This window comes from Temnothorax americanus, unplaced genomic scaffold (assembly GCF_048541705.1).
Source record: "Temnothorax americanus isolate GAGA-0224 unplaced genomic scaffold, ASM4854170v1 Scaffold17, whole genome shotgun sequence".
In the NCBI taxonomy this organism is placed as follows: Eukaryota; Metazoa; Arthropoda; class Insecta; order Hymenoptera; family Formicidae; genus Temnothorax; species Temnothorax americanus.
The window spans coordinates 4,142,421-4,168,789 of NW_027509307.1; the positions used below are offsets into that span (position 1 = coordinate 4,142,421).

General features: G+C 41.0%; 1 protein-coding gene across 1 annotated transcript in view; it reads left to right on the forward strand.

Moving 5' to 3' along the window:
• The window catches only part of Orb2 (cytoplasmic polyadenylation element-binding protein orb2), a 142,983-nt gene that overhangs the window by 6,762 nt on the left and 109,852 nt on the right, over nucleotides 1-26,369 (forward strand). The window contains exon 2 of the mRNA XM_077403364.1: nucleotides 8,675-8,786. Coding sequence (XP_077259490.1) covers nucleotides 8,675-8,786 — 112 coding nt within the window. The remainder of the gene's footprint in view (nucleotides 1-8,674; nucleotides 8,787-26,369) is intronic.

Sequence of the window (26,369 nt, forward strand, 5' to 3'; positions counted from 1 at the left end):
GGAATACCTATTTTGAAATTTAATCTTTGAGTTGGGACAGACTTCGAAATTATGATAAGAAAATTAGAAATTCGCAGAAACATGAAACTTGAGATATTTACTCTTTGTACAGTTTTGCATGAGGGAGTTCGTTTATTACAATCTGATATTTCCAAAAAAATAGTTAAGAATATATTCTAAATAAACGTTAAAATAATCTAAGTTGTAACGTAAATGTAATCTAATTTTTTACAGGAAGTTTTTATTATGCTATAACTTTTCTCTTCTACCTTTGTATATATATATATATATGTGACCTTAATTTTAATGCTTTTACCATGCCGTGTTCTCAACACGTGGACACTGTCGTCAAATGAAAAGCCTCGTCGTATTATTTTAACGAGTGCTACTCGAAGTTTGGCCCATTTTTTTATGTAGACTAGTACTTTACCCTCGTATTTTACTTAATAAGTTAATTATTTTTGAAGGAGACTGAGTGTGACAGAGAATAATATCCTTTAATGAAATAAATCATCTGTCATGCATGTGAATTTTTCTTGCATTGTGAAGGTGAAATCGCGTGTTCGTATGTAACCGAAATATTAAACCGACATGCTTTGCGTGACTCTCAACGCAACTTGAAAAAAAAAGCAACCGTGGTATGCATAGCATGTCGGTTGGAAGTGTTAATTGCGTTGCGCTCTCTGACAACACGATGCAAATTTGTCCTTGAAACAAGTACTAACCGAGGGTAAGACACACAAGCTATCCCTACGGTGGCTGAAGCAGACTTACGTTTGTCCGATATTTCGATAATAATATGGGGACATCGATAATAATTCATAAATATAGTTTTTGAATTGATAAATCGAGAATCTGATGGCAGTCTTCAGTCGTTCACTTTGATTGATTATTGTTAAAAATAAGGAAATTCTCTAGCTACGTTTACCGTTAATTATTTCTGTCCGTTTTCTGCTGGTGGAGATATGGATGGATGCATATACACACGTGAGATAATACGTGCGGCGAAAACTAAATACGATTCAACTAGATATTTCGAAACAATGCAATTTGTATTTCCGCGCAGTAATTCATTCAATTCTTTCGGCCACTAAATCAAACGTTGGGTGAGCAAGAGCAGGAAGTTGGAGAAGGAAATTTTTCGAGCGTGCCATTTCATTATGCCGTCTAGATGTTAACCTAATTTAAGCACCGTCCTATTTGAATTCCGGACTGCGCCGGTGCGAAGTGACCCAGTGCGGGGGTTTATAGGTTACTCCGGTTCCCTGCGATATAGATTTTTCGCGCGGGGTGCGTCCTACCGCATAGCAGTTCAACGAGAACCTCCATGTTCGTTCGTACGTTTTCTTAGGCAAGATTTGTACGCGTTTTTATTCGACGTAAGAAGTACGATTATTTAGTCTTACTGCTTGTCGTCGGGAAACGCATGCAAATAAATGGCCGAACGAAATATCTATAATGACATAATACAGTCTTATATCGTGAAAATAGTTTGTTTCCTATGAGTTCAAATAGAGAACTAGTAACTGCGAATTACTTTGCAGGACTGGCAGTAACAGAGTATCGCCGTAAAAGTCGGTCGATATATGGGACGTTCATAAAACCAATTCTAGTAAAAAGTCCAGAAATAATTCAGATCTTTGTCGTAAAGTTGCAAGGATTTAGTTCCCGATATAAAACCGAACGAAACGTGAAACGACAACGTGATCGCGTCATGGTGGAAGCAGCGTGAGGAAAAAAAGAAATTGGAACAGGACAGGATCGTGCGCGCGATTGCCTCTTGACTCCCGTGATATTTGCCTTGATAATAGATCGAATTTAGCGGTGATGGTCTCGTATCGACAGATTATTGCACACGCATATTTCACCGTACGTGAGCTGCCCGTGCCTTATGTAATGAAATGCGGCTAACCGCTTATACAGACACGGTGACCGCCCAGTATCGAGCGCGGGGAATTACGATGGCTGTTTACCCAGGTCTTCCAGTTACATCCTGACGTTTAACTCGATTCGTTCGATATGTTACGTAATTTCGTTGGCCCGATCAGTTTACCACGAAGGTACGTTGCGAGCTAGGTGCGCTCTGGCATTTGCCGCTGGCGCGAGCATGATTTTTTGATAGCACGAAGCAACCAAGATAGTATCAGTCTGTCGCGATATGACGTATGCGATCACATTTACAAATCCGAGCATACACGCGAGAAAAGCTTATATTATTACACGTACAAAATATTTTCAGGAATTATGACAGTATTAAAGTAATATCTTAAAAAAGCTTCAAGAACTTTTTAGAGGAATTTTTTAAATCTTTGTTGTTTGAATCGTTTCGAGGTCAACATCTTTCGATAACATCTTTCTGCTAATTACATTAGAATGTTAAACTAAGAATCATTTGCTCAGACAATTGAAGTTAATCGAGCTATGTCAGCGACCTATCACATCTTTTTAGTTTACGTTAAGGCGAGAGAACAATTTTGACTCTATTGTTATGTATGTGCTTTGGCTAACTAAATCGTACAAGACAAAGATAACTATATACAAATTTTTTACATTCTCACTATCTTTACCAGCATATCTTTAATTTGAAACAAGAAACTTACAGACATTTGCCTCTCATTTTCACATAACTTTAACAAAAGTCCTGCGACAAAGGGTCGCACGATCACACAGAGAGTCACCATTCTGGACTACAGTCTCTGGCATCATTGTATTCAAAATATTTCGATCGTGCATTAGGCAGTGAGCCTAAACTGGCAAAAGCAGAACTATTGTCCGCAACGAGAGCCGATAGCACAACGGTACCCGCCACATTCTCCACCCTTTGGCCGCCATCGCGGCACGCCGATGTTGCCGCCTCTGTGTGTGTTCCTCTACGCCACCCCCTCCCTCGTCCGCGAGCTCCGCTCCATGGAGGTGACCTACTTTTGCGCTAGCCGGCTGGAACCGTTGCTTCCGCACACGCCTCGGGATTCAGGTTATATTGCACCCTCCCCGCGTGCCATCCGCACCCTCCGCTCGCGTTTGCGGGGAGGACTTTGCACGTCGCGTAATCGGATCGGATAACGGGTGACGCGATTACGGTCATGAAGCGAAAGAAGGATATGACTGCGGTTGATCGAATTTTTTCATTTACGATTGACTTCTAAGCTCCGAAAGTCATGAGGCTGCCGATTCTTGTCTCCGGGTAATGACTTTATCTCTTATCATCTAATTCTTTAATTCTTTTACATGTCCCAATGAACGCTGTTATTAGCGCGTGATTATAATAGAAGTAGCGACACAATCGATTTCCCGCGCGGCGTGACCCCTTTGAAATTACAGCTGGATTAGTTAGATTAATTATTCCCGTGCCGTACACGTGCGCATGGGACATGCGCGACGTAATAAAGTAACTATATACCGTTTCAGTATCAAACCCCCGGAATAAGACGCCTGAGATAAAAAACACAATTGTAATGCGCCGCAACAGACACCAACAGAATGTCGTGTTACGCAGCCTGAATTCTTCCATCCTTTCCCGCGCGATATAATACATTCTCACTCTCGCGTTATTATTTCTATCCCTCTCTCCTTTACGACAGTGTCGCGTCCGACATAATAATTACTCGTCTCGTTCAGCTCCTCCAAATAATGGATATTCCGACTGTCACAATGCAGACGCGACCACCCTCCCCCCACGGCCTAAATGCGGAACACAGACTCGCGCGTGTGTAAACGCATGTAAAATAGCGCGGACGAGCGTCGGCGAGGGTGGAATATAAACACGCAGCAGTCAGACCGAAAGAAAAGAGGACGGCACAAAAGGTGACGAAGATGGTTCCGATGAGATGGGAACATTCGCGTCTAGACTAAAAAACCGGGTGCACGACGAAAAACGCGGAACTTGAAGGCGTCTGCGCCGTCTGCATATATATCTGAATATATATACTCGCTCCTGCCTCACACGTTTCACCCCTTTTTACGTTTCTCCCCTTCTAGCTTTCCCCCCTCTCCGCCTAAGTTCCTCTCGGTCTTTATTTGCCCTCCGTCGAAATTAATCGACGTCCAACTTACTTCCGGACATTATTTCCCTACGTCCCCCTTCGTAAATCGCTTTATAGATTTATTTATCGCGTAATTAATCGCATGTTTATCTAGGGTGAGGCCCTAATACGCTCTAAGTGTATCCTAATGAACATTTGATGGCTCATTCGAGCCCGCGGTTTCCGTGCGAGGATATCATTTCGGCGCCCCGCTTTATTTGCTAATGTAAGGTACTATTTCTGTGGTCAAGGTACAGGAAACATAATTTTACGTTCTATGACAGATGTCGAAAGCGTATTCCGAAATGAAGCACGAAGATCGTCTTCGTCCTACGCTATATTTTCAAGATAGTTTCCTGCGTATGTGAAACGCTGAAACGTGTGCCTGCGAAAGTATCGAATGATATTTGTGTTAAAAGGACGCGGGCGACAAAATTTCTGCCGTTTCTCCACGAATGTAACGTAAACCGGGAATGTCGCACCGGTCGTGCGGACATTACGTCACGGCCGCCTCGCTCTCGCGGAGACTGCGCAAAACGGATGGACACGCGGTGTCAGCCCCTAGAAAATTTACGTGCGTTTACACCCGTGTTCCCGGACCACTCCTGGATTACATTCAGCACCTCTGTTCCGCTCGCTATAATTCAATCCCGACCAGGTCGGGATGTGCCCATGACAGGCCACGGGTCATTCGCAAACGTGGGGTCAGCAGAGAGGAACGATAATAGTATTAGCGCGCGCGCATACATACATACATACATACACACGGACATTTATAACATATATATATATATATATATATATATATATATATAGGGAGGTCGTGAGCGAGGAGGAGGTGTCGTTGCTTTTTACGAGCCACCAACTTCGGAACTGGGCCAACCGCGACCGCGCGCGCCTCACAGCCACGGAGGCGCGTGGGGTTCTAGGTCGAATGAAATTCTCGTAACTGATACACGGGAGGAGAGTTGCACGGCGTGTGCGTACTGCGTGTCTTCGATCGAGGAGGATTGTTGTGGATCCTCCGCTCGCGTTCGGATGCCGCGCGAATTCGTCGATACGATGTACATTCGCGAGTCTTGGTCGGGAGGGGGGAGGGGAAGGCATACGATATACAGGTACGTGCCTCTCGCGCGGATGGGATAACGAATCGCCGGTGGGGTGCTTCCGAAGATACATCTCCGTGATGTACAACCCGTCCGTGCGTTCGTGGTACGGGAACCAGCGTTTCCCCCGACGTGTACATACGATGTTGCGGTGTTTTTCTCACGTCTCCTTCCGGATCACCCAATTCCACGGCAGTTTTCCTACCTCTCCCTGTCCCGACTCGCATATCTATATCTACTTCCCGACAGTGGGGGAAAATTTGCGCAGTGTCCTACCGGAGGGGTGGTCGCCGAGACAGTAGCGGTAGTCGCGATCAAGACGGTATTGAGGATCGTCAATAAACAGTTGCGCGAAGGACTTCGTAGGAGATTCCTAATGATCAGCCCTGAATGGAAATTACGGATACAGAGAGTACTATAGCCAAGCAATACCGAATAGGGCACGGGGGACGGAAATAGCGAAGGAGAGGGGACCGCGAGAGAGTCAACGGGGAGAGGGGATGCACAACGAGAGAACGGGGACGACGAGTAGGGGTGGTACCGGGACGGAGCCTGCACGGAGGTTGCTGTCGACGCCCTGCCGTTGCTTCCTGGTTTCCCTATATTGATTTTCCACCGCGCGCGTGAGCTAGAGAAAGACAGAACGGAGCCGAGAAACGTTTCCCCTCTATGTGAATGTGTGTGTGTTCGCGCGTGAGTCTTCTAGTGCTTGTGGGTGCGTGGGTGCGCGCGTGCGCCCGTGTGCGTGCACGCGCGCGCGGAACGGCCCGGGAGAGGGAAGCGGGTTGGTACCCAGGTGGGGTCCGGGGGGCCCGCGTGCACAAGGAAGGAAGAGACACCAAGACCAGGGGGTTATACGGGCGGCGCGAAGGGGACGCGCTCGAGGAGAAGGTGGGGCCACCTTTTGCACCTCCACCGGCCATGCCAGCGTGGAAAGATGGGCACGATTATTCGACATCGGGGGGTCCACCCCTTTCGCTCTTCTCCGCTCCATTCGTACAATATATACCTGGGTATGTCCGTCTCTCCCTTCTCTGTCCTCCCCCGTGCCCCGCCGCGTTTGACCAAATAAGTGTCACGGTCGTTTCCTTCCAGGACGACGGCGAAGGCCGCGCTTCGCTCGCGCGTTGGAGTACATTTCAATATTGGTCCAGGATGGGCGAGACGTGTGAGGATTATCACACGCTGTGAGAGATTTATTTATATCGCATATCAAGTAAACTGTTACGCGCGAGATTTACGATTCATTAAGTAGCGATGGCACTAATACGTAATGAGATATTGTATTATATGTTTATGCAAACTATTCTAGACGTGCTATACTTCAGAAACAGAAATTCTCCGAAAAGTTTGGAATTGATCTTTTTTTAGATCTTTCTAGCCTTGCGCTATCAAAATTTCACATATTTATTTTCTAGCTTCGCGCATAGGTCATAGATTGTTCATAGATGTTTTCGTAGGGCAGGTTTTCTCTCGTAAAACAGACACGTAAAAATATGAAACATTTATACCATAGACGCATAGACGTTCCAAGACGTTTCCGTCCAGTCCACTCGGCGATGCTCCAAGGGGGAGCATTTATTTGCGCGAATAGACATTTCTCTTGCACCGTGCCATCGCCCGTTATTTTTCGTTACACCGGCCGTTCTTCTCAATTGGTCACCTTCAAAGGTTCTCGGTTCTCCTCCGTTATCATGTCTCACCCATTTCTTTTCCCCATAATTCCTTGTCTGCTTCTTTTACGAGACATTACATGCACGAGAAGAAATCAGGACAAAGAAATCGCTGCGAGAGGAAAACGTACTCGTGCGGATTACTCTTGATAAACACTTTTCAAGCAGCATGAAAAAAATTTTTTACACTGTATCTCAATTACGATTTAATCATTTGCTACAAGCTAAACTCGGTGAATAAATCGACATTGTATAATTGGTCCTTACCTTTAAATTGTACTATTAGCTAAAAATTGTTGTTATTTGCAGCAATTTATACATACACAAAAAATATAATTTATTGAGTATAATCTTTTACTGTGTTTAGTAGCATTCGTAGAAAATCTATGGCTGCGAATGGTTAATTAAATGGTACCTTGGTAAATCGTAAATTTGCTTGAATCTCTGCCTAGGCCGCGTAAATCGATCAAGATTTACGGACGATGGATATGACATATTGACCTGATCGCGAAGATTATTAATTTTTGATGGCCGACCTTTTTATCGAACCTTCGACGCGGGGAAGTCGACAATTCCGTGGCGTGACGTCCGAAATAAAAGAGGGCCGTGTCAGGCTTTATCAAACTTTCGTCAGAAGCATGGCGTTTCGGTCGCGCGATAGCCGAAATAAAAGAAAGGAAACGGATGTGCATTAAGGGTGTGGCGCGATGTCGGGGGTGGACTTTTGAATACCTCCCCGCTTTAACTGCACTCCCCGATTCGTTACAAGTGGCCTATTACAGGCCTTTCTCTGGCCCGTCTTTTATCCCTGTACTTTCTTTCCTGCTGCTCACGGGTGTATGCTTCTTTCTGGCAGATACTTTCTTCCACCGTCCGGAACGTTACTTCTCTCTCTTATCGTTTTTCAAGTTCTCCGCTTCACTTGTCCTTTTCCCCAAGGAGCCGCTGCTGGTTTACGCGGTATTCCATTCAGTACATTCGCTCACCGCTAGAAAGCTTTTTTCCTAACCAGAAGTAAGCACCTTATCTCTTGAAATGGCTCGCGGTGGAAATTGAAAAATCCAAAATTCATGGAGTTTTATGCGCGACTTTTTGTATATTATAGCGAGAGCACCCTCGGTTCTTGTCTCGCGCGAGACAATCGTTGTAATGGAGGCCCGCGAGTATCGTCCGCGCGAAATTAAATGAACCAGGCAAACATTTCGTCACTGACGCATTTCGAGATTAAGATTTGTAGACTTACAAAAAAAAAATACCATATTCTATTTAGATACCGCATATTCAGATTAAGATACGTAATTGCGAAAGCTGTTTGTCGAGCTATAATGACTTCGTATCTCCCATTTATCTGGTAATTGCTTAAAATTATTTCTATTAGGGGAGACCGGGGCTAACTCGACACCATTTTTTCAAAGGCAATTTTCAACAATTAATTAAAATTTTCAAGCAAATTTAATGGTACACATTTAAAGAGTGTTCCTTCAGGTACAAAATTGCTTGAGGAAATTTTGCTGTACGTCGCTTAGTTTTGCCCGAAAGCCTGATGAAAGAGTAGACCATTTTCGAGAGATCAGAAAAATTACTTTTCACTATCAAAAACGCTTATGTCGCGTTAAAAATTACACTATAACTCAGAATGTTACCGAATTCCGTTGATATATAATACTGGCACAGACGCATTTACAGTAGGAAGTTTCTATGATAGATTTAAATTGGCAAAAAGCCTAGTGTCAAGTTTGCCCCGGTGTCGAGTTAGCCCGGTCTTCCCTATCGATATTAAAAATATAGTTTTTTCTCGTAAAACATAATGCTACAATTGTTACAGGAGCCATTACGAATATAAAACTCACGGTGTCTCCTCGATATTTTCCAGGATCGTATGACGGCTAATGGAAACTCACCGTTAGATAACATGAGGACTTTGGAACATTATCTGAGCGACATAATGCGAGCCGGCGCGGCGGATACCCCTGAACATCTGAAAGGTATGTCTCATATCTTCCTAAGCTGCGTGCAATTGACGACATACAACGAGCGTGCAATATTCGCGAAAGTAGCGGTTCACGTGTTAACACCGTTAAACCGGAAACACTGGAAAATCCCTTGAAATCTTGTGTCGTAATTGCAGCGAGTTATGCTCTCTCTTACAACGGACGGGAATGTGTTAACAATTTCATGAAATACCGTACGAAAGCTCTTTACACTCCCACGTTACACTTCTAAAAGCTTCTACCAGTCTTATCCTTGAACCTGCGACTCGAATTTGATGCCGCAGATGCGACATCATGATACCGTAATTAGATGAACAGGTTTCTAACTTAAACTGTTAAAAAAAAAACAACGAAAAATAATAGTAATAATCTTAAAAGATGGGTAAATGTAGGCTCATTAATTATGTTAATCGTTTACCATTATAAATGCACATAAATATAATCGCAGAGAAAATAGGACAACATATGGAAACTTGTTTTACTGAACTTTACGCGTTATAAAATAGAAAAGAATAGGATCTCCTCAGTTGTAGAACTCCTTGAAATAATTCGTAAAGCATAAACTTGGCTGACTGCTACAAATTTTATATTGCGCGATAACGTGACAGTGACGAAAAGGAATACAACTTTTAACGCGACTTTATGGGCAAATTGGGAAAAACGCATTTTATGCGGTATCGCCACAACGCTTTTCCGCTATCAACTTGTAGATTTCAATTATACGTCGCGTAGCGATAAAATATAGCGCGGTGTCCGCTACGGCTTACTTCTTTATGTTGACGTAGCGCAACGTTCGTGATCGTTATACACCGCTATATATATATTTCGCGCATCGATCTTCAGTCGTAACGTTGCATTTAATGCACCGTTTGATTACGTCGCTTCGAGTCTACGTCTATTACATGGAGAGTGCCTCGAGGTCGATCGCTCCGATATGAATCCGCGTAAACGTGCGACATAACGATGCCATTGAAATTGAAGAGCAATTAGCGCGCGAAACCGAGCGCGGGATCTACATGAAAATATTTCCTAGTGCCATTCAGCGTTCTGCAAAATTTTAATTCTGTTACAAGTTTATTTGTGACGGTTTGCGGTAATATAATCGACCTGACTACAGGACGAACGAATGATTTTGTACAAATAGAAGGAAATACGCGTTATCTATTTTAATTGGTCCGCGTTACACGTACGCTGTACGCGAAATACTGTTATGCCATGACACAACGGCGATCTTTACATGAATGGGCCTCTTACGGTAGGACCGGGGGACCAATCGAATAACTAACCAACCAACTCAACCCCGAATGATCACTCGACGCACCGTCGAGGCACTCCGCACCCTCCACTCGACGCGATTCTACTCACTTTACGTCGGCACGTAGAGAGACGACGCCATGCAACTATGCGGTGCGTACATACAGACGGTCGGATGAACGGACGTACATCGTGTTGAGAAGAGTGAGAGGGTGAAAGAGCTGTGAAGGCAGGACGATATGCGTCTCGTCTGCGACGTTCCTCCTCTAACCCTTTCACTCCTCATTTTCTTTTTTGTGCCCGACCTGTCTGCCGGAAGAGAGAGAGAGAGAGAGAGAGAGAGAGAGAGAGAGAGAGCGCCGACGAACCCCTCAGACGAGCGTTCTCGCACCCTGTAGTCAAGGGCAAGGGTGCCAGCGCTGAGAGTCTACCGTGTCGGGCAGTTTCCGTACGACGAAACCGTACAACAACCAGAAGAGGAAGAGAGAAAGAAAGAGACGATGAACGGGATCGGGGGTTGGACACCGCGGCGCGAAAAATCTCAGATTTTTCCCTAGCGAACATCAAACGAACCCGTCTACTTGATCCCGAAAGGGTTCGCCGCGAAAGTCTTCTTCGCCTCAGAGAAACGGGCGATGGTGCAAATAGGAGAGCGCTGAGTTTAGCGGAATGACTATATAGTCCGGCATCGTTGGGATTTATCGATCGCACCGCTGCTTCTAGAGAAGACAATGCGAGCGCTGAGGAGGTAGCTACCATTGACGGGTCACGAATTAAGAGAGTAACCTGGATTAGGTGGGTGTATGATAGTTGGGTATCTATGTTCCTGGCGGGTGCATGGTGCATTACTAAAGTTGCTGGGAGTGTTCAACGGGAAATTAGGACGATGTGATAGAGCGTTAATGTACCCTTTCATAGTATTGTCGGAATTATTCCTCTTTACCCCTAGGGACGAGAATGCTCTTACAAATGATGTAAAAGAAAGATACCTTATTTGAAAAATTACGAGAGGTCTACAGTTTATATTCGTTTCTTTCAATTATTCTCTTCCATTGTAACGATAGTAACTTTACTCATTATACTTCGTCTTTCGAGGATCGAGTTGTTTTTAAATTATATCGTGCTATTGATTGGGAAAGTATAGAGAGAAAGACATAACTTTGAACACGTTCGATAGACTGGCACCTTCATTGTTTCGTATAATTATCTTGAAAATTGTTGGGATGACGTCAGCGGTCTTAGTGGCGAGGTTCTTTTGTTTTAATTCACTGCGCGCCTCAGCCGCAATTAAAATCTGATCCGTTGGAAAATAAAGTTAAATAACGATGTAGTATATAAGTGAAGCCGCGTCGAGATAGCAGCGGGGAGTGTCAGCCTCTCACAAAAGAGGAAGATGTGCAGAAGAAGATGAGCGACGACTCGTAAGAGAGCAGATGACGGAAAAAGTGATTGATGAGAGGAGGACTCGTGGAGAGACGATTTTACAAAAAATATATATATTATTTTCTACAAATATAGATTTCTCTCTAAAGAAATTTTCTTAAGAAAAGAGCTCTTAAAAAGCTTAAAGAAGATTATTATTATTACGTTACTTTCTGTTGTTTCCACTATTTGTGCCTAAAATTTACTTATAAAAATATTGCACAGAAAATACGGTATTCTCTGTATTCTCTCATAGTAAATATTAATGACATAATAACTGCAGTTATATTTATTACAATGGCATTCGAATGTTATTCAACTTTGAACGATAATATTTCAAGAATACAGGATGTTTGAAACATTATTTTAGAAATTAATTCTCCTCACGGCAGCTTACGCGGAAATACGAAGTAATCGGGTTCAAGCATCGCCCATTCTGGATTATAAAGTTTCAAATTCTCGAAGTTTATCGGCGCGTCCGGTTTCCGGTATACGGTACGTCTATTAGGAGGAAAACTTTATTGAAGTTTTGCGGTAGGGCCAGGCGAAGTGAGTTGTGCCCGTTCTCCCGCGGAGATGATTACGCTAACCGATGTTACCTCCGAATTTTCTAAAAACTTGACCTACTGTCACGATGCTAAAGTGGCACGACGACACATTTTTCGAGATGGCATATCGCGGCAAGTACGCCCGCTCAGCGCCGCTTCACAAAGCTTCTGAGAAGAGAGCTTTTTGCTAAAAGGAAAAGCTATTCTGGCTACGAACTTAGCTTAGCTCGCGCCCTTTTCACTTCGAACTTTCCGTGTGAAAAATAGCATTTTAAATTTGTAATTTATCTTAGATAACGTCCGTTTTTTCTTGGCTACGATTATCTATATAGAAAGACAAATATCTAAACTAAAATGAAAGATTTTAAGTAGATAAATAAGAATAATATTTGAAAGCTTGTAACACACGCATATATACATTGCTATTGAGATATTTATCTCAATAGTATAAAATAGAGAAAGGCTAAAGAAACATATAAAAAACATACTTATCTATATATATATATATGTACTCGAATTAAATAGTCAAATATGAATAATTATCTAATCTAGAAAACAATATTTCTTTGAGCTAAGCTTATTATTATTTTATTTTTCTCATGTGACGTTTCTTAAATTAAAATATCGTTACACGTTACTAATACAGTACAGAAAGCTCTCGCTGTTGAAAATAACGTATATGGGGTTGAGCAAATTTATCTTGCCCTTTAATAAATGTAGTTTCATTCATGGATACGTGAGCGAATCACCCACGGTCACCTCTGAATAAACGACGATGCGAGGCGTTTAATATATACGTTTCGCGCGTCCTTGAACAGCGCTGGGTTTGTAATTTCATTTTCTGACCTATATGTAACTGTCATGTAATCAGCTAGTAACACGACAGGATTCGTAGAGGGTGGTTTTAACGGCCGCGTTCTCCAGCCACCTAGGGTTTCATTGGATTATGTATTTCATCCCCCGTTCTCTTTCTGTCTCTCTCTGTTCCTCTCTCTCTCTCTTTCTCTCTTTCTCTTTCTCATTCTTCCTTTACTTCTCGCTTTATCCTTTAACACCCTTTTCTCATCTCTTCTCGAGTCGTACATAAACGTGTACATATAATTGAAAAAGTGAATGGATAACGAGAGTGTAAGTATACGTGCACATATCCAGGCTCACCGCACCGTTACGACCTTGAGAGAAAACAATTGATGATGTGTGCATATATTCCGTGCTTTCAAATTAAACGCGGAGTCTTCTTAACCGGTGAAAACGTTTTGCGGGGGTGTTTTGTGAGGAAACTATACGTAGAGAGGAACGTGAAATACGCGGTATTTGAAGAGAAATCTAGATCCCACGGCGAAAGACGACGTCGGCTAATGCTATTTTCTTATTTACGTTGAACATAATCCGCGACACACCGTATAAATTAAACGTAGAATCAAGCTTTCTATAACGCGCCGAAAATGCGCGTGATAATAATATTTAATAAAGCAGCAAGTACGTCCATAAATATGTGAGCATACAAATAGACTGCGCTACGTTAGCATAAAGAGAGTTTGTCTCGATATAAAATCAAATACATTCTGCAGATTTAAACTCGCCATATCAGAAAAAGAAATATCGTATTTCCTCTTACGATTCTGCATAAGCGATGCGGCGTGATCGATTCTCAGAAAACAGTCTGTTATATGTAGAAAATTAGATCCGAGGAGGCATCAAGTGTATACTGCCGTTCTACGAGCACGTGCTCCAATACGTCTTTATCGATTTTACAAAGTTCGACTTGGTTCCAAGAACCATGTAGATCGTGGAAGGTAGAAACGCGAAGAGTCAATGAACCCCTCGTTTCTACTTACGATCCACTGTAAACCCGGTGCGCGATTTTATTGATTTTTCACAATCCGACGCGCTGCTTTTCCAGTTAGCGGAAATGACTGCGCGCCCTTCCGCCGCTGCCCGCCCCCTTTTCTTTGAATTTAGGGAGAGAAGCCTGCCAGAGGAAGAACTGCGCAAAGTCAGTGAACTTTCTTTAATGAGAAACACTTCTACCGTGACGAATATCGTGAACTTCAGTAGATTTAACGAGTTTACATATTTTTCTTCTATCACAAATGTTCTTATCACTGACGCTCGCATTTCTACTCCAACTGTCAACTTGAACAAGTAGAATTTTTAAAAAATTTTGACAAGACATTTTTCTTGCAGATATTTTGTTTGTTTTTAATTATTTATTCGTCGAAACTGTACTGATCTCAGACTCGACGACGTTTTCCCGAAAATAATTGTGGAAATTCTCTTATCCTCCCCCAAGGTGACGAGCCTCTTTCTATGGGGTGGAAAGAGAAGAATCGCTGATTGAGGTCGCGAGGCCGTTTCATCGACAAATCCACGGTGTGCCTGTCACGAGGTGGCGCCATCCAGATACGATATTGGCGGATATTATATGAGGAGCCGAGGATGCGGGCGGCTATCGATTGTAGTCGATATGAGAAAACTTGGCGGAAGGACGCGAGGCTAAGGTAATAGTCGCGCCGCGACTGGTTTAACAGATCGGTAGCCGACCTCTCGCCGGTTTTTTCCTTCAACTTTCGAATCTTCGTTACTCTCCTCCTTCACCAAGATGTTCCTCGGAAGAGGAAAAATATTGGATCCGTTCGTAGAACGTTGCGCAAGCTCTCCTTTCACGGATTATCCTTCTCACGCTGAGAACGACAAGAACAGCGCTTGTCTTTTCCTCGAAGGAAAATTATGTGACTTCTCGAATTTGTGGCTGATACTGCCGTTCTAGGTTGATCCCTCGCAACCGCATACATTTCTTTCAACATTTGTGGTTGATATAGTTTCAAAAGTCGATCGAGTCTAAATGTAGTTCAAGCATGAAAGGACCTTGCTTTTTCGCATCATAACATTTTAAGGTATCGAAACAGGATGTCCCCGATATTCCAATTTGTTTTTTCCATTTCGACAGATAACAATTTATTATTGACGTTTTAATCTTTTCAATATAATATATAAACATATTAATAATTTAGTAATACTTAACGATGCCAGAGTAATTCTTTCATACTGCGAAAACAAAGATGTCGTAACTTCTTCCATGACACAAAAGAATCGTTTCGCTCAAGAATTACCATTCCGACGATATGATACCATCTTCCGTAAGCCTGTGACAGATAAAGCGAAGAGCTATTCGCTATCTTGGCGTGTGTTTTTGGACTTTCCGCGGCGCAGAGCGTCGAAGATTACAGATAGATCGGGATGCTCGAGAAATAAAAACAATTAAAATAAAAAGGCTAAGTTAGAATTAACGAGACACGTAAATATTTCTTGAAAATCGATCTTATTAGGATGCTTAAATAATGACCAGTCCGCAGCTACAGCTTGAATTACTTGAAACTTGGTCGCGTTAGTCTACGCCTTATCGCTTCGCTCACTTTGCACATATCATGCGTTGTTATCAGGCATTACCTCACTTTCTTAAGAGTACTATCGGGCACGTTACGTGTCTCGCTGCGAGTTCCAAAAAAATTAAGCGGAGTAGTAGACACGCTGGTCCGCGTTACGACATTCGTACGTTCTTCGTATTACTAGTGTCTCGTCGATATCGCGAGCGTAATCTCAACGATGACCACAAATCTTCTCTTTTACGACTCTACATGGTGCTTGGTGCTCTTTGTAATATTAATTATTCATTAATAACTGTTTATTAACCATTTATATATAATTTGTATAAATTATTTTTCACATGTTATTTACTTCTATAATCTTATTTGCCAGAAGAGAATATTTTTTTTATTTAATCAAAACGAGAGCTATATGATGAAATACATAATCGTAGGGATAAACGCATGCCATGCGTCGCCGTATCGGCACGTGCAATGACTAGATCGTGGAATCTCGCTTATAAATATGACATGTATACAGCAACCAGTGTTCGCGTCATCGCAACCAGACAGTGTCAGCTCCAATCCGAAAAGAAGCGAACGCGCGGAAACTCCCACATCAAATCAAGCTTTGAATTAAGAGAATTCAATGACATTTTGTACATCAAATTAGCGTCTTTATTCGATTTTTCTCGTTTTGGAGAGAACGCGATGTTCCCCCTTAAAATGCGGAATGGCTCCACGCGGTTCGATAACCCGTTTCGGTCATTTGTCACTTCCTCCGGCCTTATTCCTAGGAAGTCTTTTATCACTGGAACGACGTCATGCTTTTTCGGATGGGTTTTCGCATTTTTAGTCTGAAATTTGCGAGCGTGGCGGTGTCACGACGTGAGATAAGGTTCGCGATCGCGATCTCGTCGGTATGGAGTGGGATCTCGATCTAGGAAATGTCGGGGCCGCTCCGAGAGGAAGATTAGCAGTCGCGCGACGGCGCGCGGTCAGGTTGCCTTCTGCCAGGAGCCCGGGCTCTCGCTATTCGCATGTTCCCGACTATCGACCGAGTGCAGGTGGCTTCCAGGTGATCGACGAGCCAGAAAGGAGGAATTGCTGCCATCTCTGAGAAAGTACCGAAAGGAGATACGCTCGTTCGACGCCTTTAATTAAATGTACATACTTTCGCAGAGCGAGAGAGGATTATAATAAGCGAGCCGTTTATTATTTCTTTCGCGAACTTTTCTCCCGAAGTGAAGAACGGTTGTTTCCGTCTATCGAAAACGGAATAACGAGATGGGTTGCCACGAAAAAAAAGGAGGATTTAATACAAATATGATAAGATATAAAAACATTTCCATCTCTTTCAAAAAAATACGCGGCAACATGATTTTTTTTTAATGCGGAATAGATATTATGGAAGAAAACGTAATGAGAACGTCTGCGCTTTTATTTCGGGCTTTCTTCGCGAATTCACATTCATATACGATTCCTCTCACGCAAAATAGAACAAGGGCTTATTTAGAGCTGGATAAAGTTGGCAGTGCGCCTATTGACCGAATGCCACCGTCAGCCGCATTGCAGTGACCTGCGACAACATGCTAAAAAAAATCGCGTCGAGGAAAGAGATAGCTCGTGACCGATGATTTTACAGAGCGTTAAATATTTACAGACGTCGATAGATATATTTTCTAAACGCGTTATATTATTTAAAAAAAAATTATATAAGTTAAACGTTTAATTATTACTGACATTTTCTCTGACAACGATAGCTACATTGTTATCTAAATTAAAAATTATCAAGAGATTAATTTAATCAATCTCCCCTACAGCGGTGACGCAATAATATAGGTACATAAAATATATTGTAGATGTATCTTGTAATACATCGTTCCTTGCTATGCATGATGCAGTTATATTTAGAGACATGAAATAAACTTTGAATAATATTTTTTAATGTTTTTTACGTTGAAAATTTCTAATGTAATTAAGATCAAATTTATCGTTGTTGTGCGTCTGTAATATAACATATAAGTAATCCAGAAATTCCATCCCTTATTTAAAAGTCATGATCGACGAAGGGTGCGTTACAATCAATGCAAATGCTCGCATTTAGGGGAAATATGGCTCGTATCATTACTCGCTACGTGTTTTGTCGGACAAATTATAAATAAACATTTGACAGTATTCCGGATAGTTCTTTCGCCCCGCGCCATTAGCTGTATGCATTTAAGCCGTTATGTAGCCTGTCGTCGAAACAAAGCTCCGCAAATATCCCGGAGGACAAAAGACCCCACATCAAAGAAGAAAAAAAGGGATTGAAGGGATGAGGAGGGAGGAAGAGCGGAGAGAGGCGAGAAAGGATGAAAGCGCCGGGTAGACGAATGAACGAGACACGAACGAGATGCGAAATCCTTCAGGAACGGCGGAAACTCCCCTTTTCTGGCCTCGCGCTCCTCGCGTGCCATCAAGGTCAAGTTTGAGTCTGCAGATTTATATCTCATGATACTTCCCATCTTTTGCGTGTCCGCGCGTCCGCGTGCGTTTCTTCATATCTCGGCGTAACTCGCTGAATCATTCGAATCTCTGATGTTGGTTAAACATTCCGCAAGAACTCTGAAGCAAACGCGTCAGTTTGCGAAATCAACCAGAGGCAAATATAGAAAGACCGGTCGTTCATCGCTCTTCCTATATTTGCGTTCCGCGCACACCGCGCCGTAAGATTTATTTCCGCGTGTTTACGAGTGCGTTAACGTTGACATCGGCCACCTCCAATCGCGGCGAATTAACGCTAAGGACGCGTTACACGCTCTTATTATACGCGGCTGGTAATAATCGGCGGGTCAAACGATCGGGCGAAAGTCACGACACGGCTTATTCCTCTCGAGAGTTTCTCGACCCGTTCGAGAGACCACAACATTTATTTCCGCGGTCCTGCAAAACCGCAGCAGAATAATGTTCGCGTTCGTGCGATTCGCGATCGGCAAAACACGAGTACAGTTACGATCCTTTTTAGCGGTTTGCAGTTCGCGCTTACCTATTCGTTAACTTAATAATTTTCGGAATATTAATTCCAGATATATATCGGGATTATATACTCTCTTAACGCTAAGAACATTTAAGGAATCGGGAAATCGAGTTCGAACGCGCCAAGATTCTTAAAGCTAGGATGAAACATTCTCTCTGGGCTGTTTCACAGATTTGTAATTTTTATGTTACGAGATTGATGTCACGTTTACGTAGAATTTTATCTTTTTTTTTATCCTGTGTATTGTTAAAGTAAATACACGTTAACGAACGTTAATAAACGTTTAATCTATATGGAACCGTTACGTCGGCATCAATTATTAGTGTAAGCACTGTAAGCTATAACGCGTTTCGTTCTGTGTTAAATTAACGTGCATTCTACGAGGAGGATGATTGGAGGGCGAAGCAGACTCGGCGATTGGCGAACACCGAGGCTTCAAAGCCGTATCCGATTAATTGATACTTAATCGTTCGATTACGCGAAAGAGCCGCTCTACCTCGGGCTCTAGCGCAGCGGGTTCATTAGGGAAATTAATAAGCAGCGTCCTCGATGCCGCGCATTTGCAAATAGCTTCTTTCCCCAGGCACTCTCTGCGTCGCAATCGAATGCCCGACGGGATCGCTCGCCGTGAACTAAATCGATATCGAAACGTTCGAACCGCAAAAGTATATACAGATACTCCTACCATAATTCGATAAACACACACGACAGATTTACAACAACTCGCAACGAGTGTCAACAACTTTTAGATATAACTTATTTTAACTTTTATATTTATAGACATTGGACTGAACTTTAGATGTTTAAAGAAAGAAAACGAGGAGAAAAGTTTTGAAATCTTCAATATTTAAAAACTAAAAACTTAGAATAGAAAACGTATAAGTCAGAAAAATGACATAACAATATGCTGAGTCAGTTAACAATTAAATAACAATTAAATCACACATTACTTGTTGTATTTCAAAAAGACACTAAGTTCTACATAAAAATAAAAATAAAATTGCTATATGTTATATACTACATGTTATATATTGCTATATGCAATATAAATTATTGTATGTAAAACAATTTAGGTCACAATTATTTCTATAAATAATAATTTATTATTTAATATAAAAGCAATCTTATATACTTCGTACGGTTACAGTTTTTCCGCGCAATGTAACAGACTCGGGGGAGGGTTACATAAAATGCGATCCTAAGAAAAAAAGAGACAAATAAGAATATTCCGCGTAATATAGCCTTCAGGATTCTCACTTTGTCAATCTGACGATAGTATCTGATATGTTGCGGAGGGGCGTAAACGAGAGAATCAGAGTGTTCCACCCAATCGAGGTGCAATTAAGACTTTTTTTGCCGTTCCGAGCGAATTCTCTCCTTCCTTCCACATCGCTTCTGCTTCCCATATCGTATTTCGGACTCTTCCAGTCCCATCATACACTTACTCCTCCCCATTCTGTATCCCTCGAAGTCGATTCCTTGCGTAGCACGTGAGCGAGTACTTTCTTTTTCTTTTGGGTCACCGTCCGAAATTATCCCCGGCGTCTTCAATTGTATTTTCTTTTGTCGTTAGTAATCTATCTTTTCGTTTCCTCGCCAATTGCCTTTCTCGACTCTTTTTTTATCCGCGGTTTTCTTCGCGTCATTTTCTGTCTCCCCGTCTCGGCATTTCCGGGTTCTGCTGATGAAGTTTTAATACGCTTACATCGAATTACGTTTTACTTTACGTTTTCTTAGTCTATAATATTGCCATGGCAAAGAACTTTCCGCGACTGCATCTCCCATCATCAGATATATAAAATCAGGCTTAAGATCTGGAATTTTCTATTGTACCTTGTTTTATTTGCAATCTTCTTTAAATATTCTACATCTTTCGTTTCTTCCCTTCTTAACTTGCGATACACTCATCTTTTTTTCACAATGCCCTTGCGCGAAAATTTCATAGTATAATTCAAAACTATTTGGATAGCTCAACAGAGTTATTCCGTTATCACACGTGCGTGAAAACTTGACGTAATCAAAGCGACACCATGCAACCTTAGAACGATAGAATGCTGCATCGCATTGGCAAGTAGCCCGCACGACACGCGTGCGATTACGCGTAAAAGGGGAGTATATGAATCCACCGGGAAGAAGAAAGAGGCGAGAATGTAGGGGGAATGTAGGGGTATCTCGGCAAAAGGCAAGAAAGTAGAAACGCGATGGTAAGGAAGGAACGATAGCTTGGGGGAACGGGACGAGAGCGGCGCGGCGGGGGAGGGATGTTTTCAGCGATATCGAGGTCAGCGTGAGATGCGCGATTAAGTTAGGGCCGTAGAGTGGCTTGGTAGGCTGTAGATACTCTCATCAATCACCCCTGCTTCTCGCCTCGCACCCCTCTTTTCCATGCCCAGCACCATAGACCAGATCCATCAACGGCGTCATTTGCGCGTATCTAGGGGTGGATCCGACCGCCGGCGTAGAGTATTGACCCCCTCTCCCTCTTGCCATGGCTTTCCTACTTCCCCTTCCCCTCTCTGCCCCGATCCCCCCACCCCCGGATACTGCTTTAAGGCCGTTTATCGCCCCCACGGTTATGCCGGGGCCGCAAGAATGGCCGCCTTCGGGCACGGTCAAGTTTTGTGCGCCTCCAGAGAAATTAGCTGGCAACCGCGTTACGTGCGAGCGTAGCGTAAGAGCCGCATAACGGCCGAAACTCAATAAAATATAAAAGGGCAACATCAAAAAATAGAGGGTGAAAGTTGATATTATCGTTCATAAAGCGTTACGTTTGCCGCAAGTCCGAGTATTAAATAGATGCGTCTTTTTCGTTATTCTCGAACAATAACAAAAATTGAATTAAAGAAATGATTTTTTTATGCCAAAAACTAAGCCTCTCTATACTATTGCTTTTTCACACGTTTGCGCGAGATAAGCTCGAAAATATATACCATTGATACCTACTCTGCGCGTCATTTTTATCGCCCGATACGATACCACAAATATATTACATGCAGTAACTCGGAGGTGCATCGTAAGTTCGAAAAATAGAAAACTCGGAACTATCGATCTTTTTGGCATTTTCCATATTGTTTTATGCAAAAGGGCCATGCTATATCGAATTTAATATTTTTATAATACACATGGAGTCATGCATATTTATGATACTTTCCGATAACTTGCCGATGCAGAAATTTTTACTCAAGGGACATTTCCGATTCAAACTGCCACGGAAGAAGGATAATTCGCTGAAGGCCGGACCGTATCGCTGTTCACATCGTAATATTATGTAATCCCCGTGAAGGTGCACGCGATAACCATGAGGTTTCCCAATAGCGGTAGTGCTTTCAAGGTACTGCCGGGTGCTCTCGAAATATGCGAAAGTTTTGACACGCTTGATACAACAGAGTGCACTTAGCTTTTTCAGCGTCCATGGCAATTGTTTCAAAATTCAGAACGCGTGAATTTATTGCTATTTTAAACGTAACGAAGAAAACATCAGAGGTTAATATTGTGCGGGCCCGATCCGCAACCACCGTGCAATATTTTAATAGCATAATCTGAAAATTAATTATAAAATTTAGGTATGAAAATGTCGACGCTATAATAGTTTTAACATGACTAGAGCTGGCCAATTAATTCAGGTGATGTCAATTTGCATCGCTCAATTGCATATATTTTGTCTTTTAATCGCGTGTATGCAAATATTCTCTACATATATTACAACAACTGATTGATTATCATCAATCAGTATTTTTGTTCTATGATTGATTATCATCAACTTAATAATAGCAAATTGTAACTTATTTACAAATTGATTTTTTTTTAATTGATTGACAATTTGTCTAACTGATTGATTATTCAATTTAAAGAAATAATTAAACATATTATTGTTTTGTATAACCGAAGAACCATAAATAACTTTATTATTACTTATTTGTCTAATCTTTTACGTCTTTTTACGTCTCAAAAAATGGGATTATGTAATTTTAATACAGCGATAAAAGAATCAAGAGATAATGTTACATTTTTGCGGTGCCAATCTATATATAATTTGACTTTCCTAACTTATAAAAATTACATAATTTTATCTTTTTTTAGAAACTATAAATAAAAGTAATAAATTAATTTACAAAATAAATTTATTAATCAGAGTAAAAATAAATTTTATTGTTTAAGTGGACATTAGATTTAATCTTTTTAAATAGAGTAGTTATAATCAGTTATTTACATTTTTATTACAGAAAAAGAATTAAATAATTTTAAACAGTATAATAATTACAGTGAAATTTGTTACTAGTAATATACATCTATATACACTGTATATGTATATACGTATTATCAATCAATTAAATTGTGCCAGTGATACATTTGCCAGTGAGAGAATTAACAAAACAACAATCGTGAAACAATATTTCCTTTAAATTTCCAATAAGCTCTCATCAATCGGACGAAATTAACCGTCCTAAGTGATGCTAACGACCTTACAAAACGAAGCGCAATATTTGTGATAATTTGTTGAAATCAATTTCAGATACAAGCAATTTAATATTCAAATATACGTTTTTTAATACATTACATGTTTTATGATTCAGCAAAGGTACACAGTAAAAAATCGTGCGTCCAAATGTTAAAATTTTCTTGTGTTACCAAGATTTGACTATTATTTCAATGTAAAATTAACATACAACAGCTATGTTATTATTTTCGTAACATTTTCATGTGTTATACTTATGTCAACGTGATAACTAACACTTTATGTATGTCATTTAGAAATTGAATATTATTTTGAGTTCTTTTAACATAATTATTTCAAAAAATCAACACGTCTTAAATTTACTAAAATATGTGTTAATATAACTCAAAATAAAATGTGTAATGTACATTTCGTAAGAGTTACATTAAATCAGACGAAGCAAAATGTTATATCGACATTTTGTACAAGTTATTTTTACATTATACTTAAAGTTAAAAGAACACATATAAAAATGTAAAATATAGTGTCAATAAATTAAAATTTCTAATTTGTCAACAAGTAACACACGATGAATGAGTTATTTTAACATAAAATTTAAAGCGGATTTTCTAGGACATTTGAAAAATGTTACGCGTAACATTTTATTTTTTACTGTGTAGCTGACCTCCTAGAATTCTGCGATTTTGATATAGAAAAACATTATTCTGAACAAAATTAAACAAATTAATTATGATATCATCGTGCCCTATGTTAGTATACATGTATATACATAAACGTAAATTACGGTTAAATATATTACGTTATGTTCCATCGCTCAATCATCGGAAAAAATAGACATCCCTCGAAGAAGCTCAACAAGTAATAAAGCTCTCAAGGTTAGCGTGCAATATCGTAATTCTGTTACCTTCTTAACAAATACATGACGCGAGTGAAACTAACTATATTAGAGCCTTTTAAAACACGATAAAACGAACGAAAAGACAGTAAGTACTAGAATAACGTAATTGCAAATAAAAACAATAAATTTGTACTAATACTCCTTTGGTATATCTTTCATTTTTAACTGGCACAATTTTACGGCGTAGACCACTTAAATTCCTATATAGATTTATCTATCTATAAAAGATCGTGTATTATACCGCCTAATAGAAAGATCAGAATCTTTGTATACCTTCAACCAGTTCTATATATATATTTAACGCTATTAATACAGAAGAATCTGATTTATATGGCGGGAAAAGCATGAACATTATCTTCGCGGCTGCAACACTGAAATCCGAATCGAAAGCGTTACCAATATCGATCCCCGAGAGCAAAAGATCGCCCCCGTGACCGTTCTGCGACGCTGGGGATCCTATTAAATCGTTATCGAGCAGCGCGGACCATAAACCACAGTGCCAGTGGTGCACACTGCACGTCTAGAACGCTCTCGGATTGAAAATCCGCAGATAACGCGCCGGATCCGCGCGGCGCAGATGGATCGACCCGAAGCCACATCCGTGTCGAACGGCGGGGCGCGCGCGACATTTCGAGCCGCTCGTAACTCAGCGGTATCAGTTTTTGGGCGTGTTTCACCTTATCAGCCCCGGAATAGTTTTTTTTTTTTTTATCTCGGGCGACATCTGTTTTCCTCAATAAAGGCCAGCATGGCCTCTCGCCTTTCGCCTCGTTCGTGAAACCCCCGCCCCGGATTGTAATCCGCGTCCGCACGGTGACGACAGCTCGTTCGCTCATCCGTCCGAAATAACGTCCGAAAGAACATGAATATTACTATCCGTCATGCCCAAATACGGAATGGAGGAAAGACTGCCCCTTTCATTTCGTGAAAGAGCGTGAAAAGCACGCACTTTCGCGTAGCGAGAGAACAAGAGCCTTGAAGTCTATATGTAAAAAATCAAATCGAATCAAATGAACTTTTATGTAGCAAAAGAATTGATTTTTATCTTTTTTCCAGATTCACCGATTTAATAATGTATTAATTTTTTTCATCCCGAAAAATGGAAAGTCGTTACATAATAGCGTTTTATATACGAGAATTTATAATATGAAGGAGAACCGGATTTATGATAAATTACTCCACACACACGATGTGTCGTTTAGTGAACCCCGACTAATGCGTCGACGAGGCGCATTTCTCACGAAAACACGATTATTTCGAAATGACGTAACCGCGACGCATGCAGCTGACTGGAGCGTAATTAAATTAATTAATCGAGACGGATATTATGGGACCGTCTGCCGATTTCGGATATTTGAGACGTTTTGCCGCTTCGATTATTTTAGATAGGACGGTATTTAGCCCGGAGGCATTGAGACGATTAACAATAGCGCATTCGGAACGATGATAATTTACGAGCCTTCATATCGCGTAAGTGCGCTGCTTGTTGTTGAACGAACGATTGAAATTCATTTAACGTGTGCGAGAGAACGCCACGCTAATACGATATCAGAACGCCACGCCGCGCGCCGGTCCTCTGCGTGATAAGAAAAACGTGTGTTACGACGTATATCAATCTATATGTATAAATTGCATTATAGGCAGTTGGACCTGATAATTGCATTTCTCGGGGAAATAATCTTGCAAGGATGCCCGATCCGTACAGATATATTTAGGCTTAACGAATCCACGCAAGCTATATTGTTATATACATTGCGGACATTCACATACATTTATATGTCATAAATATCCTATAAGCAATAATGCAATAAAAGTTTAAAGAAAAATGGAAGCGAGATATAATTTAATTGAAGAATAAAATAAATAAAAGTAAGAATTACAGCCACGCTTTGTGATATAGGAGGAGCAGTGCAGCAAAAGTTTATTTTTTATTTATATATTTTTTAAAGAAACTTCTCGGAAAAATAATTGTTTTTTTTTTTTCGAATACGCTCTACGAGAGATGAATTGTAAATAACTGCGATGCAGTTCTGTGCGTGCTTTAACTCTCTTTATTTGCGTTTGTTTTTCACGGCATATCGCATTTTTCCTAGTCATACCCATGTTGAGATCATTAGCTTGCGCTAATCGCTAATTAAGGCTTGTACTTGATAATTGACTTACATGATGTAGTCTCGAAGAATTATAACAATTAACATTCTGATTGATGAGAAAGAATGAATTAATTTAACGACAGCAAGTTGAGAAAATAAAACAAACTTAAGAAAATAGAAAATAGAAAACTTTTCGTCCAGATTTTTCGTATTTAAAAAATGATGATCAAGTTTCTACAAAATTTTTCATTCTACCGTTAAAGGTACCTATATCTAGAAGTAATTTATAAACTGAAGTATTTTACTAATATATAGATTATAGGTAGATATAATATAGGATTCTTGTTAGATTTTTCCGACGGAATATTTAAATCAGCGTGTGTGTCTTGCATAAAGACAACGCTCGAGTTTCTCGCCAGGCGACACGGGTCGATCGTTACGTGCGATCAGGTCTGTTTCGGGATGTCGGACGACTAAATCAGTCGGGCTAAGACCTCGGCCACGGGCCGAGAGCGAGTAAAG